The 15,646-nt window shown below is 38.7% G+C and overlaps 1 protein-coding gene across 5 annotated transcripts in view; it reads right to left on the reverse strand.

Annotated features, from left to right (window-relative positions):
* ARHGAP15 (Rho GTPase activating protein 15) overlaps nt 1-15,646 on the reverse strand; it is a 492,562-nt gene that overhangs the window by 181,187 nt on the left and 295,729 nt on the right. For all 5 annotated transcript variants that reach the window (XM_063318398.1, XM_063318397.1, XM_063318394.1 and 2 more), the window contains one exon: nt 8,404-8,481. In XM_063318398.1, coding sequence (XP_063174468.1) covers nt 8,404-8,481 — 78 coding nt within the window. The remainder of the gene's footprint in view (nt 1-8,403; nt 8,482-15,646) is intronic.

Genomic DNA, 15,646 nt, shown 5'->3' on the forward strand with positions numbered 1-15,646 from the left:
CTTTGTAGCTGCTTGCGGGTGTGAGGTTGCCCCCAATTCGCCACGGCTTGCACTTTGGCTGGGTCCATTTCAATGCCCCAAACTGACACCCAGTATCCCAAATAATCAAGCTGTGATTTGTGGAATTCACACTTAAAGAGCTTGGCATACAGTTTCACTACTCTAAGCTTAGCAAGCACTTGCCTGAGCAAGGTTTCATGTTCCTCTTTTGTTTCTGTGTATATTAATACATCATCTAAATAGACCAACACTCCTTTAAATAGATGGTCATGGAGAACCTCATTAATGAGTTGCATAAAAACTCCAGGAGCCCCTGAAAGTCTGAATGGGAGAACCTTATATTGGAAGGATCGCAAAGGATAATGGAAAGTCTTCCATTTATCCCCAGAAATACACTTCCCTTAAGTCCAGTTTGGAAAAAAAATTCCCCTGAGCTAAATGAGCTAGCATGTCCTTCATTAATGGTAGGGGGTACTTTGAAAATGTGGAAATGGCATTCAAGCCTCGGTAGTCCGTGCAAAGTCTAAGAGTCCCATCCTTTTTCTCATGGAATAAAACTGGTGCTCCCACAGGGGAATTGGCAGGCTCAATGAAGCCACGCGCCAAATTCTTGTCAATAAACTCACGCAAAGCTGCCAGCTCCTTTTGGGTCATGGGATAGATTTTGGGCTTGGGTAGCTTTGCCTCTGGGTCTAGTTCAATGGCACAATCAGTCTTATGGTGGGGGGGAAGCTGGTCTGCCTCCACTTCTCCACATACATCTGCAAAATCCGCATACTGGGGAGGCAATCCCTCAAGCTGTGCTGGCGTTGGCATTGCTTGACCAACCCCCACCTTGCATACTCGAGTTGTAATAGACACTGCCTCTGCAGGGCCGTTGTAAAATCCATCTCTAGATGTCACAGTTCTGTACTCCCAGTTCATATAAGGGTTCTGGTATTTTAGCCAAGGCATGCCCAAGATAACACAAGGACTGCCTGCAGGATCCACCATGAATTTAATGTCTCTATATGGCTCCCCACATGCATGGTTATAGTTCCGGTAAAGTGGGTGGCCTGGCCCCCTCCATCCTCTGAACCATCAAGCTGCGTAAAAATCAGAGGGCACTTAAGGGGAAATGTTGGTAGGTCCAAGGCTACCACCAATTTAGGGTGGATCAAATAACATGAGCAGCCAGAATCCACTAATGCCCAAACTTCAGCATTTTTCATTTGGGACTTCAGTCTGACTTTTAACATCAAAGTGGGACAGTCATGAGTCACCATGAAGTCTTCGCGCCTGTCCTCTGCCGCCTGCTCGCTGGCGCTTTTCACAGCAGGCGGCTGGAGTTTCCCGCCGGCTCCATGGGTTCAGGCTCAGACTCCCCAGAGAAATACACAAAATCCTCACTGTCGACGTCACCTCTGGCTGCTGTGGCCTTGCGTACTGCCAGAGGCGATTTCGTAGGCACTCTTCCATGTTTGGGATTGGGTTTGGGCTTCGGACAATCGGCCGCCTGGTGTCCCTCCTTCCCACAGCATAGGCACTGCCCCTTTGCATAGCAGTGACTCCTCTCTTCCTCTCAAAGCTTTGGGGCTCTTTTGGTGGCGAAGTGGTCCCCTCTGAGAGTTCGGGTACTCAGATAGGACTGTTCAGCCTTTCGGGCTTGTAAATAGGTAAATTTGGCAGTTTCGGCTTTTCCAGCCAGGCAGATCCAATCATAAAGAGAAGTGGGATCATCTCGGCCTAAAGCCCAACACAATATGTCACTGGAAAGACCTTCTTTAAAATACTCAACTAAGGTGGACTCTGACCAATCAGTAATTTTATTGGCTAGAGCTTTAAACTCTAAGGAGTAGTCAGCTACTGACATCTGGCCCTGGGAGAGCTCTTTCAAGGCTTTCTTAGCCCATTCTTTTGCCAGGGAATCTTCAAAATGCATCTTCAATGCCCACATGAAATCATCAACGGTGTCCAGAGCAGGTGTGTCAGCATCACACAGCTGGATGTACCAATCCACCGCCCTCCCCTTGAGCCAGGCTGCAACTGCATCGACCTTGGATCTTTTGTGCGGAAAATACATCCCAAAATCCCTCATATAGTTCTTTGTGTTGGTGAGGAAAAATGCCAGTTTCGTTGGGTCCCCATCGAATTTAACTGACAGCTCTCTAAAACCCCTGCTGGGGCCAGGTGCCCTGGAAACAGGGACTGCAGAAGCCAGAGATGCAGCAGCAGACGCCCCATCGCTCCAGGTCATGGAGGGTCAAGTTCTATATGATGGGGATCCCCCTCCCCTGTTGCAGCTTGTCCCTGCCCTGTTGTTGGTCTGCCAGCTGGTACAGGCGAGCATTGTTGGTAGCTGTCCTCCCCCCTCTTCACTGAGCTATCCATTGACATGGAGAGGTTTTTTAACAAGTTTTCTATAGATTCCATTTTTGCTTCTAACATCCACAGTCTCTGGGGAGTTGGTGAGTCCCCTCTCACCTGACATCCCAGGGGTCTGGCCAGTTTGGTGGATTCCCCCTCTGGTGTCAGCAGCACCCGGTATTTCCAAGATGTTCCTGGCTGTGCCTCATCGATGTCGTCTAGGACTATCAACTTGCTGAGGGACTCCAACGGGCCCAGTCCTTCCACTAGCACCCTGCTGGTCTCCGCCTCCTCTGAGTCCGACTCCATTCCTCCATCTGGGGAGGTGCACTGAACAGCTGGTGCCTGGGATGGTTAGACCGGGATGTCTTGTCCTTCACCTCACACCATTTCAGGGGCACTGCTGGAGGGCTCCTCTGGGACTTCGTGGTTCATGTTGCCAACTAAAATTCCTCACAAGAATATTCTCTTGGTAGGAGTTAACGAAATTAGAAATTCTCAGCTTTATGTGATGAACACCTACCCAAGTTTCCAACCAGACTCACACAAGAAGCTTATGGATATCTGGTTTATTACTGGATAGTATGCAAGTTCAAGAGCAAAGCTGAGAATGGCAAAAGTGCGGGTCTTTCAAACAATTAAAGCTTAGACAGTTCCAATCCTCCCCCCAGAGTCAGTAAGAGTCCACTCCCCGCAGCCTGCAGGTGTTCCTAACGGTTCCTGCCGCTCTTCGGGAAAGTGTCCTTGAACAGACGAGATAACCCAAATAGACATTCCAAAGTCTCTACATCAGTGCCTGGTAGAAAGAACAAGAGCAGCGCCCTCCTGAACAGTAACACGTGTCAGCACCAGCATGGCATGGGAACTGGTTACCAAGTTCACAGGAACATTGGAACAGGAACCGTGATAATAAGCAATCACAGGAAGACCTTGCACCAGTCCAATCTGAGAATTCAGTGGGGTAGTTACTGCTGATTCAGTGGATATAAAAGTTAGCCTATTACAGCTCCTTGTAGTCCCCCTATTTCATCATTAGATTGGCAGGGAAGTAAAGGAGATCTTATATCTAAATCAGAAGGGGAGACCAACACTGCAACTACATAATTAGATTTAGTGGGCAAACAGCAACAATTTGTAAGTTGGTTGGCTCTGGCAAGAGTTGTCATACTTTTGTTGCAACACAACTAATTTACTAAAGTAAACTCTAGGACTTGGTACAGCATGCAGCTAACCAGAACATTATATTGAGACCTAATCACATTCATACGATACAATACAATACAACCTCTGCTCTGGCTTGCTGTCATTTTCCATGGTTATAGTAAGATATCCATTTTACATTTTAACGTCCTAATTTATTTAAGTCTTGGTTGTCTGAAGGATGACATTGGCTTTATTATGGGCCTGCCCAGATAAGAAGATCTACAGGAGAGGATCATTTAAGCAAATTACTGCTTGTCAAGTACATGGGAGAGTGTTCACTCCTAAGTTACTTTCAAACTGAAACATGCTGCTTTTGGAGTTGCGATTACTCCCACGTTTATGTACTCAAAAAGTATGCCAAGATATATCTTTTTAATTTAGCATTTTGAAAGTTTTAAATCATGTTTTAACAACAGAAAATAGTTATTTTAAGTTTTCAGTTTGTAATTATTGAATTATATTTTAATTGCATTTTAATTAAATTGTTTTGTGTTTTATTCTTTTTTATTGGCTCCTTGAAGACAATTTTGGGGTAGGAGGGTTGGGTATTAAAAAATCTAATAACTAGCTTACTAAATAAATGGTAGCAATCAGTGTATTCCCTGTCCAATACAGGCTGTAGAATACATGGGCTGGTCCTTAGTTTTTAAGAGCAACCTTATTCACTTGGTGAAATTGCATCTCTTGGCCTTCCTTCCCAATTGTTCTTGTTTTTCAATGTAATATTGAACAGCATAGGCATGAGCTGATATGAATGCTTTTTTTCCCCCAGTGGATCAATCACTAAGTTTATAAATAGGTTAAATACCATTGCTGAAGAAACAGCATAAATGAATAATTATTTCAATTTCAGTTCTTCTAATTTTTCCCATTTAACTTGTGTTCTGATCTGCTTCCACTTGTGAATATTTTCCAAAACATATGCATTTTTCAATAGTCTATGCATTTCCATGCTTGCTTTCCTCAGTATTTATTTATTTTATTTATTTATTATTTTCTATCCTGCCTTTATTATTTTTATAAATAACTCAAAGTGGCAAACATACCCAATACTCCTTCCTCCTCCTATTTTCCCCACAACAACAACCCTGTGAGGCAAGTGGGGCTGAGAGAGAGTGACTGGCCCAAGGTCAGCCAGCCATCTTTCATGCCTAAGGCAGTACTATATATTTTGTATACATGTGTATATATACATTTGTATATATTTGTATACATTTTTTCTGTAATGTAAGAATTATAACATTTTGTGAAAATATTCAAATTCAGGGGTCTTCTGAATATTCTTACCAGAATGTCAGCTCACACTGATATTCCTATTCAAACTCACCATTGCTGACATTTTGTTTTGAAACACCATACTTATAACACTTAAAGTATTGTCACTAAGATTTTTTATGCCTCTTATTTATCTGAATCAATTTAGCTGCTATGTATGAAGAACTGCACACAGTATTAAAATATATTATAATCTTGACCTCTTGTAATTAAGATATTTTTGGTTTTAATAGAAAAAAATATAAAAAACATAATGTTGCCACTGGGAAGATTCTTTTTAAGAAGTTTAGCATCAGTGGCTTTCTATATATATAGAAAACTAAGGTATTGGCTGTCTTGTAGTCAGTGTTGTCAAATATAAAACAGCCATAGCAACCATCATAAGAAAAGATCAAATAAATAGAAGTGATTTTATTGACTTTTCAATATATATTTGAAGACAATTTTTAAAAGAATGTTAAACAATAAAAGCTAACAACTATATCTTTTTTCTTCATTACTCAAATAGATCCATCATTTATACATAGTTTAGAAAAAAAGGTTTGATTAAATATGGATTTTTTATCATCTCACCTATTATATTGGCTGAACTTTATGAGTGCTATATATCTCTAGAGGCTCCCCATCTTAGCCTGATATTTTTCTTATCATAATGTGGGAGATTACAGACTTTACCTTGTCCCAGCCAAAATTTCTATTGACTTGCTCCCTATTTTCCAGTGAACACCAAGCACATTTCTACTCCATGTCAAAAGAATACAAAGAACAAAGAAGATCCAATTTCCAAGCTACCATGCAAATTAGGTTGATATACACCAGAATTTGCATGACGAAAGAAGGTGATGGCAAGTGAGCATTAAGAGATGACTGATCAAGTACAGTAGTTTGCGCTGTCCCACAGTTCTATGAAGCAGCAATGAGGACAGAGAAACTGAAGCAGGACTTGTGGGAACAGTAAGAAAAGCTATGTGGCTACAGCTTGCACGGCAAATAAGAGCTTTTGACTTTTTTTTTTTTTAGGTTGAATGACTGGTGGCTTGGGATGGGTTTGGCAATTCAATTTGATATAGAGAAGCAGTATACTAATTTATCTCTAGTATAATTCTATCAAAATCCTGTAATGAAATCCTTTGCATACATTTGATAACGAGTTCACAGAAATGTTTAAAATAAACTTCAGTGGAGTTACATTTGGGAAGAATTTGATTCTTACTGGGATTTCTATCCAACTAATTTTAAAGGCCTTTTGGTTATTTTTATAATTAAAGGCTATTATTTGGAAAGAAATATGCTGTATGTCTATGAGCTTCTTTTGCCTCACTTGGAGGGTGGGGGAGCAGCAAACAGCAGTAGCATTATTGCACCATTTCACTGTACTTCTTATTAAATAGTAAATACAAATATAAAATAGTTTCAAGAATAGAAAATCCAATAATTGATTACAAATAGCTATGTGAACACACATTCCAATAAAGCCAAACTAATTTACAATGATTTGTAATTACGTAAATATTTAGGATAGGAAACCACTAGGAAATCTCAGTGCTATATATTAGATTTGGACATTGAAAAAAAAAATCCCAGAAGGGGACAATGACAAGTCATTACTGCACTGTTGCCAAGAAAATGGGGATGATGCATGCATCTAGTCAGCAAGAATTGCGCTTAACAGAAGCTCCCTTTTACTGTAATCTAAAACAATAGATAGCCACTACTAAGATAAACAATGATATTAAATTGTCATGAATTTAACAGTAATATTAAGAGGCTTTCCAAGTTTTGGCTCTCATACCACTGTAAAAGTATTCTATACTGACAAGAGACCCCATGTGATTATCTGTACATCTATCTGGGATCACATAAAGAAAAAGTATGAACAATTCCTCTGTGTGAAGCAAGAGATGGCTGCTTTTTGGCTCAGGGATTCTGGGAATTTCTGGTCACTTTCTCCACTGACCATCTCTTAACCCATCACCTGTGTGCAACGTTGGGGGTTTTAAACATTAGCCAGCTGTGGTGAATTGGGACAACTCTTTCTGAGCCACTACAAATTTGCAGTTCACAGCTACTGCATGAACAGCCCATAAAGGAGAACTGTAGAAAAATGGCAGCTCAGACCATTAGTCTGACAATGTGATTCATACTAAACTCATTCTTGAATGAATCAGAATGAAAAAAATATATATTATTTTATTCTGAGCATAAAGAAACTAAAGATACTTATTTAGGTAAATATGTTTTAGGTCAGCCTACACTGGCTTGGTGCTCTCAATGAGCACACTGGCTGGGTATGATGGGAGGTGTAATCTCAGATACTTGAAGTGCAGCATATTGGGGAAGGCTTATTTAAAGTGAAGGATCTAAATGAAATGAAATGACACTGCAGAGATTCTATAAGCCCACAGGCAATTTCCCAGTTATACTTTAAAAGGCTTCATTGTTTATTTCATAGCTTTTAATAAATATAATTCTATACTCATTCTTAGCTAAAAGGCTAAGACCTGTAATAAAGATGAAAGAAAGATTATAAAAGGAAAAAAAATGTGCCACAATTTCAAAACAGGCTAATCATCCAAGCCTCCCACAGTTTCAGATTTAGAGCCATTATAACTGTAAATTTCATTTTCATTAAAAAAAAAGAGTGTTAGGAAAGTGTCAGGAATATATGCTGCCCCTTCTCCAAATATTTGTTTGGTCTTTTGCCTTTAAGTTGAACTATTCCTAAGGATTTAATAACAAAGAATATTTAGAATTATTTTTTAAACCTTCCCTCTCTTAACTGTAGCCTGTTGCTTCTATTTTATCTTATACAGACTGTAACACCAGTGGCATTAATATGTTCCAATACTAATGTGCATTGTCTTTTAATTAGGAAGGTTACCCAGTGACATTTGCCAGTTACTGTTCTTAAACATCTGGGCTTCAATGAAAATTATTTCATTTATTCTGTATGCTATTCTATTCTTGTCAACAATACTCTTCCTTCAGGCCAAATGATCATGGACACATTTCTGGCCTAGTAGAACCTTTATATAATGGTGCGTTGGGATGCGTGTGAGTCAGCAGGATCATTAAAGCCTTGGAGATCTGTTTTCTTGTTATCTAAGATTGGCTTATACATACACTGAAGAACAGTCATCTATTTTTTAGTATTGCAGAAAATCAGTAAAATAATTAAAGCTTAAATTTATCTTGTCTATTCCTTTATTTCTCCCTATCACATTATTCCCAAGTGCCTTAGTTTTAGTCCTTCCCCCCCACTTATAATCCTTCCATGTATATTCAGACGTCTTTATGCTTTGCAATTGATACTGCAGTGTTACTTCTATCCTCTGAAAAGCCCTATCTCCATTTGCCATTTTTGGTTTAGCTTTCTTCTTCTTTAAAATTTGACAATTGCATCTCTCTCCTCTCTTCCAAACTGTTCTCTAGATATTGGCTGTATCTGTTCACTTCTTTTGTAAAATGCCACTCATCATTCTGTACCACTAATGTACCACAGCTTCTAAAATCCATTGTATTGTCATTTCAGACTGATAAGTACTAAACAAAACATTGCAGGGCAAAGGAATCACTTACCCTGATTGACAACAAATCGTAACTTCTGTATCGTTGCCAGATTGCCGCTGACTCTGTATATTCCATCAACATCCAGACCTGGAAAATGAAGACATACTTCATATTGGCTTGTGTGAGTATTATGCTGTCTGTCAAGAAAATATAACTGCTGTGACAAATATAGAGAAATATATACTTCTGTGAACTCCTTGATAATAATTCACCCGATAAAATAGAATCATGTGATGTTCTTTTTCTATGGCCCTTTGGATGTTCTGGATTATAGTTCCAATTACACTTTAGCACTGGCTGCTTCCCTAAGACTGATGGGAACTGGAGTTCAACAACACCAGAAAGGCTATATGGTGACTATATTTTATTTAAGCAAAGAAAAAACATCAAGTTTCAAGCAAGGGACTGTCTCATCCCCATTACATCGGCCCGCCCCACCCGATCATCCAGAGAGGGCATGTTCCGGACCCCGTCCGTAAGAGAATTTCATCTGGCGGGGTCCAGGAAATAGGCCTTCTCTGCAGTGGCCCCCACCCTCTGGAACATCTTGCCCCCGGAGGTGAGGCAGGCCCCTTCACTCCTGACCTTCCGGAAGGCCCTGAAGACCTGGTTCTGCCATCTCGCCTGGGGCAGGAAAGTAAACAACCATTCTTGGGGGTGGCTCCCTAGAGTCCCTCCCACCAGCTTGGATTTTATACCTTGGATTTTATATTTATTTATTGTATTTTATAATAATTGTGATGTGACTGGTTTTATGAGATTTTAATGTTTAATGTTTGGAGCTTGATTTTATTATAACCCGCCCAGAGTCCCTCTCTTGGGGAAGATGGGTGGTAATTAAATTTGAATAATAAATAAAATAAATAAATAAAATTGTGTGTGGAATTTTACCTCTTTGCATAAACTCAATACACTTCGATCTCTGTGTACTATATGATATAACTATGTACTAATTTGTATGGCAATCTGCAGGAACTAAGCAGAAATATTAAGTCTGATCTTTCAGCTGCATTAAGAGAACTTAAATAACAGGTTCTCACATTGTTTTCCTCTTCAGCCCTTTCCCATTAAAAATCCTTACTCACAATGTAACTATCATCAAGGGATGCTTCATGGTGATATTAACCATGATTAATGTTAATTCAGTTTCTTCTAAACAGATTTAGACAACTTTTCAGCTGGTTTCACAACCTAGTTGATAAAAGAACCTTATAAATCACTGTTTAGGTCACTGCCATGTAGTTAAGATACAAACAGACAACTTGGTTTGGAGAGCAGAGAAGCGAAACACCTCATCAAGGAATGTCATCACCAAATATGTAGAGTAAAACCCTGCTTCTGCCTCAGATTATTGACTAAATTATAGTTTGATAATTTGTCTTGAACTATTCTAAAACTAAATGAATGCATCTGAACACATTTCAAATATATCTGTCCAGTACTTCTTCATAAAGATTTTGCAGTGTTAATAAATTGCATATGACTTTAGCAAATATATAAAGGATATTATATTTTGAAGACTACTTTTTAAATCTTTAGTAAAATAGTTCCAGTTAGCATTTCATTAGGATATTATTCAAAATGGCAGCCTGAAGATAAAAGTTGAAACAATACATCCGCTAGAATGAATATATACCATGGATTTTCTGCTTTAAATACTTCAGCAATGAAAGCCAAACCATTCAATATAAATTGGTGGATTTGGATATCCTTTTTATAACCACATAATCCTAGCTGGATTAAAAATTACTTATTTTGGAAATAGGTTTGGGCCTATTGTTTGCATATGTTTGAAGTAGAAAGGGAGAATTGGGAGTACATTTTTAAAGAAATGTTTGGTGTTAAACATTTAGCTTCTGAACAATTTTCAAAGAAAACAACTTCAACTTCAAAGAGCACCTTTATCAAGAACTAAAACTATCTAACTATCAGGGTTTCTTCACGATAGAGCTTAAAATAGTTAAGGGAATAAAAGATAAAACAAAGTATTTTTAAAGTTTGTTTGTAAATGTAGAGATGGCATTAATGTTGATGGTAAACACCATTCTACCATGACACCCACTCACTACCGTATAATCCAGTTCCTAGTTTAATATATGCTGATTATTTCATGTTTTAAAAAGGTGTTTATCATTGAGAAGTATCACTAGTTTTCCATTAGCGCATATTGCTGTTTCCCCCTCGTTTTTTTATTTGAAGGAGCTTCAGATAATAGGGACAACCCCCCACCTCCAACCCAGGGACCATAATCCAAATTGTATTCAAGATTTCAAGTCAAGAAAAAATGCAGCTGTTGCAACTTATTCCCACCATAAATCTTAGAAGCTTTCCAGTTTAAATCTAGGATAGGAATTAAAAATTATTTTTATTTCTAATGAGCCATATATAGAAATACTCTTACTTTAAATGATTTAAGATTTGAAAACCATGAAACTCATTTTCAATTCATTTCTATGTTTAGGTAAATTCTTCCATTTAAATATATCTTCTAAGACACTTCTACAGGCTTTAACAATTTAGCTCATCACATTTAAAATAGTGAGGACAGTGTGTATTAATAAGCAACTATCTACTGTATCCTTCCAACTTGAAAAGTACAGAGGTGGGCAGAAGTCGTCATAGCAGTTGAATTGTGATCCCTGGACCCTCTCCAGTATTAAGGTTGAGAGGAAAACTGAATGTTATTTGATAGATGCATGGCTAAGTTTTCAGGAGAACCTTGGCCATACAGGGTCATACTAAGCTATGAAACAGGAGCAAAAAGAACAAGTGGAAAAGAATGCAATCTCTTTATATGCAACTCAACAATCCATATCAGCACCTCCTATGGGGAATGCTAGAAGGCAGATTCAGCACTGCACACACATGAAAAAGGGGTGGGGTTTGGATTGCAACCCCACACCCATCTTCTTGAACATTTTGACACCCTTGGTGCATGTGTGAGCTGGGGCTCTTTGGAGACAAGAGAGAGTCTGGTATTCACATGCTTAGGATTGGATTGAGAAGTTAAGCAAAACCTGTAGATCCACATTTCTACATGTTTCACGTTAACTTGCTCCCCATAAAATCACTATAAAACCATAGTGGCTCTCAGCAAATGTACAATAAACTTTTTTTGTTTTACAAATCAAAACATGTACATAACCCATAGTTTAATACCATATCTTCTTTGTTATAGTCATCAACTTATTTCTGTATCAGCATTTAATTTAAAATCCCACACTGCTCGGCTTTTGTTATCCTAGCAACTAGACTGCTGTGCACAGGGATGGGTCCAGGCATTTTGGCGCCCTTACACCAAGTCATATCCCCCCCCCCCCATGGTTTGGTTGTTTCCAGTTTTGTTAGGAATTTCAAAAAGATGCCCTCTTGTTTCTTTTCTTTTCTTTTTTTTTTGGAGTTTCTGAGCTTTATGCTTCGGATTTTCAGCCCCGGACAATTTTTTTTCCTTTTCTTGGACATTTGAATCTTATTTACACTGCGAAATTATATTTAATCCTCCAGTGGGCGCTCTGGCTCACGGAGTGTGCCCTTACTGCTTTTCACTTTTTTGTTGTATTTTTCAGAAGTCTTTTAGATTTTGGTGCCCACTAAAATTGGGTGCCTCTAGGCTGGTGCCTACTCAGCCTCAGACTAGAGTCGGCCCTGGCCATGTAGTAGGGCTGGGACTTAGCAGACCCAAATTCAAGTTCATCCTTTGTGTCAGGCTTTTCCCAGACCAATACTTGAACACAAAGACTAGCAGGCAAGAAATTTAAGGACACAACTCTTTGATAAACTAGTTTTTTATACATAATAAATTAGAGCAGAAAATTGCAACTGTCATCTATAAGCCTCAAGCCATACACACACATACGTAAAAACAGTTTCCAGATTCAAATCTTACATATCTTTTTCCTTCCTGCTCACCCTAATGGGCAAAAATCCAACAGGATGAGAGCTTGATCTTTTGTTATGGACTTCTCTGTTTTCAGGTTTTCATTTAACCTTCTAAGCCCCAGATTTAGCCATGGTAACTTACTGGGTATCTTTGGGCCAACCACCTCTCTCAGCCCAGCCTACCTAACAGGGTTGATGTCGGTAAGATAACATACAATTTAAACAAAAAAGATCCCTGTGTTAACTGTCCTGAGTTTTTAGAGGAAAGGTGAATATAAATATAACAAATACAAATAGTATATCCTTTAACAGCTTCTCTCTTCTACCATACTTAAGTTAATTTTAGTTTTATGATTTTTTTTTAAAAAATTGGGGTGTGGATGGGTGTCACTGAGTGAAAACGTCTCCCAAGAAAAAAGGCAAAATTCTACAATATTTGGGGGGGGGGGGGGGGGTAGGAGAGTGCGAGCGGAAAGGTTCTAATGGTTTTTTAAAAGGTGACTTTCCTGCACTTTGGTGCAGCATGAACGGCCTTGCAGTACTGTTGTGTTTCACAAGTTCTTTCTCTGATCTGCCCATGTTGCATCTCCTAGTGTCCTAAACCTAAATTAAGGATTTTTAACCGACAGTGACTTTTCTCTTCCATACCAGAAAGTAAACTTTTCATCAATATTCAGTTATTCTCTCAGTCTTCAGCCTACAGGTAATTTTATTTTTCTTCAGTCTACTTCCCGTTGCTTAACGGTAGAATGTTTCATTCACTGTATATGAACCAAGAGTAAGGGCAATTATAGAAAAGTGTTCACTGTGCTTCTACCTGTGCACTTGTACTTAGATTTACAAATCAACTTTGTCTGGGCCCTAATCTTACTTTCTACGTTGCCCTGCTTTTGTCAAGTGAGAAGTTTTCATTTCAATAAAAAACACTTAATAACAGCAGGTTCAGAAGGTTTCTATGAAGTGCTGGTTGTGACAACTTACAGAACATAAGCTCTGTCTGTGTGTCATGAATGTGCTAGGAAACTTTCATCACTAGTAGTTTTTCCATTAATTGAGAAGCGGTTCCAGTAAATATACCTACTTTAAAAAAGAAAAGAAAAGAAAAAAACACTTTAGGATGGTTTTCAGGTTTTTTTTTTTTCCTTTTTTCAGCTAAACAAAATGACTTCATTGTTTCCACACTCCATGTTCTTTTAAACATTAGCTGGGATGATTGAGACCGAGGAATGTGGGAAAATGGATTCCCAAGCCATGTCTATCCCTTCTAATTCTGAGCTGCATTTTTTGGCTTGGCTTGAATCACATCATCACATTTCAATATGAATCTCACTGTAAAGTGATATTTCTTAAACATTTTTTTCACTCATCATGGGATAAGAGACAAAGCAATTCTACCCTTTCAACAAAATTCTACTTCTGGTCCTCCTCATCCTCGTCTTTTTTTTTTTTTAGGAAAGAAATGGGAAAATTTTCCTTTGAAATGAATTGTAGAGGGAAAAATTGCTTTTAAATGAACTGTGTTTTTTTAAAAAAATATAGTCCCTTGTTTGTAAATCTTGTCATCTGTTTATCAGAAATTCCAGCTATTTTAATCTGTTGGAGGCAGGGCATAAACTGCTTGGAGGCAGGGCATAAAAATCAGATGATTCTAATCAGCATGCTGCTGAAGACAAGTCCTGCTATCTGAGAGAAAAATCAGATGCTTAAAACAGAGATTCCCAAACTTTCTTGGTTCACAGAAACCAGGTTTCTGTGTTAGTATCTCAGTATTTTTTTCACAGCAACCCTAGACCAAAAGACCTCTGAAAACTTACCTTTGCAGAGTTATGACATTGCAAATGGACATCACAAAAATTTAAAATACCCTGTGGTGCCCCTGTGAATTTGCTATGATGCCGAAAATGCTGCCGCACACGCTTTAGGAACTACATGTGTAAAAGCTTTTCTATCATTAACAATGAGCAATATTATTTGAATAGCACTGTTTACTTTTGAAATAAAGAAGCTTTATGACAACACTACGCTTAGCTTTAAAAAAATGGCATAGATGTCAAATGTAGGAATTTAATAGGAATTGATATTTTAACTAAAGGTACATTTCTGGCTTTTACTTTATAGAGTATAGTGACATTATAATAATGTATACTTTACATCCGGTATGATACTGCTTTCATGCCAACATTGTTTTCCTGGGATGTTGAGAAACACCTCCATTCCACCCAAGGAAAACTGGAACATCTTTTTAGGCCCCATATTCTTCCATCAATTCATCAGGTCAGAGCCTGTCCCTACTTTATCCCTAGTGAAAGCTCATAGTGCTGAGCTAAAAATAGGATTACACTGAGAAAGCTACGTTCCTTGGAAACCAGAGGGCTCTGTCAACCCCCTCTCAATAACCTGGTCCTTCACCTTCCCACTCCCTGCACCAACAACTTAAAATTTGAGACTCTATTGTCTATCATGCCCTTGTTCCAGGCACAGGAGCTTTATCTAGTCACAAGCTGCTGAGACGTTAATTGTTTATTAGTGATGCTAGTGCAGTATGGATGAAGCCAAAAGTAAACAAAAGTAGAGAAAAATCAACTGCATCAAGGACTGAACACAACCTGCAAGAGATGCATAATTTTCTGGAGCTTCCACTCTTGGGGTTCTTGTGGCATGAAAGACAGGAGGATGCCCATGGCCAGGATGTGGCTGGTGTCGGGAAGGGATTCCCTGTCTTCTTCTCTCACCTGCATCTACCTGTGACACTGGAAAAGTTATGGGCATGCAAAAACACAGACAATGGCATCTCCTTCTTTTCACAACACTTAACATTTATTGCACAGAGGAGATGGATTGCTCTGGATGTAAGCAAATGTGCATGGAGCAGGGATGTGTGCTTGAGCCAAAAATATCTATTTCATATGCCTATGAGCACCCATTTTTCTCTCTCCTGCTTGTTTTCATGACCAGAATGATCATATTCCATAGATACACAGGCCTAGTAAATATAGAAGAAAATTCTTCTTCAGGTAACCTGGCCACCACTGCTATTTTAGGGCAGCCAGAAAGGATCAGTTTGTTGATTTGATACATTGCCCATCTTTTCTCTCTCTTTTCAAGGCATAGTAGCCTAACAAATGAAAAACAACATATGGATAAGTTACTCAAAGGAAAGCAACAAGTGGATCAATTGCAGAAATCAGCTTTGACAGTGGCAACTCAGATGCCAAAAAAGGTATCTTTTTAAAGTTATCAAGCACATTATGTAAAAATCTGGCTTACATTTTAAAAACCAGGCATGAGTGACTGTAAAATATTGGTAAGAAAAATGGTTAACCATCACAACCTCAATAAGATGTCATGTCGAATACAGCCACTAAGTAGTATG

Source organism: Candoia aspera, chromosome 1, assembly GCF_035149785.1.
Source record: "Candoia aspera isolate rCanAsp1 chromosome 1, rCanAsp1.hap2, whole genome shotgun sequence".
Taxonomy (NCBI): domain Eukaryota; kingdom Metazoa; phylum Chordata; class Lepidosauria; order Squamata; family Boidae; genus Candoia; species Candoia aspera.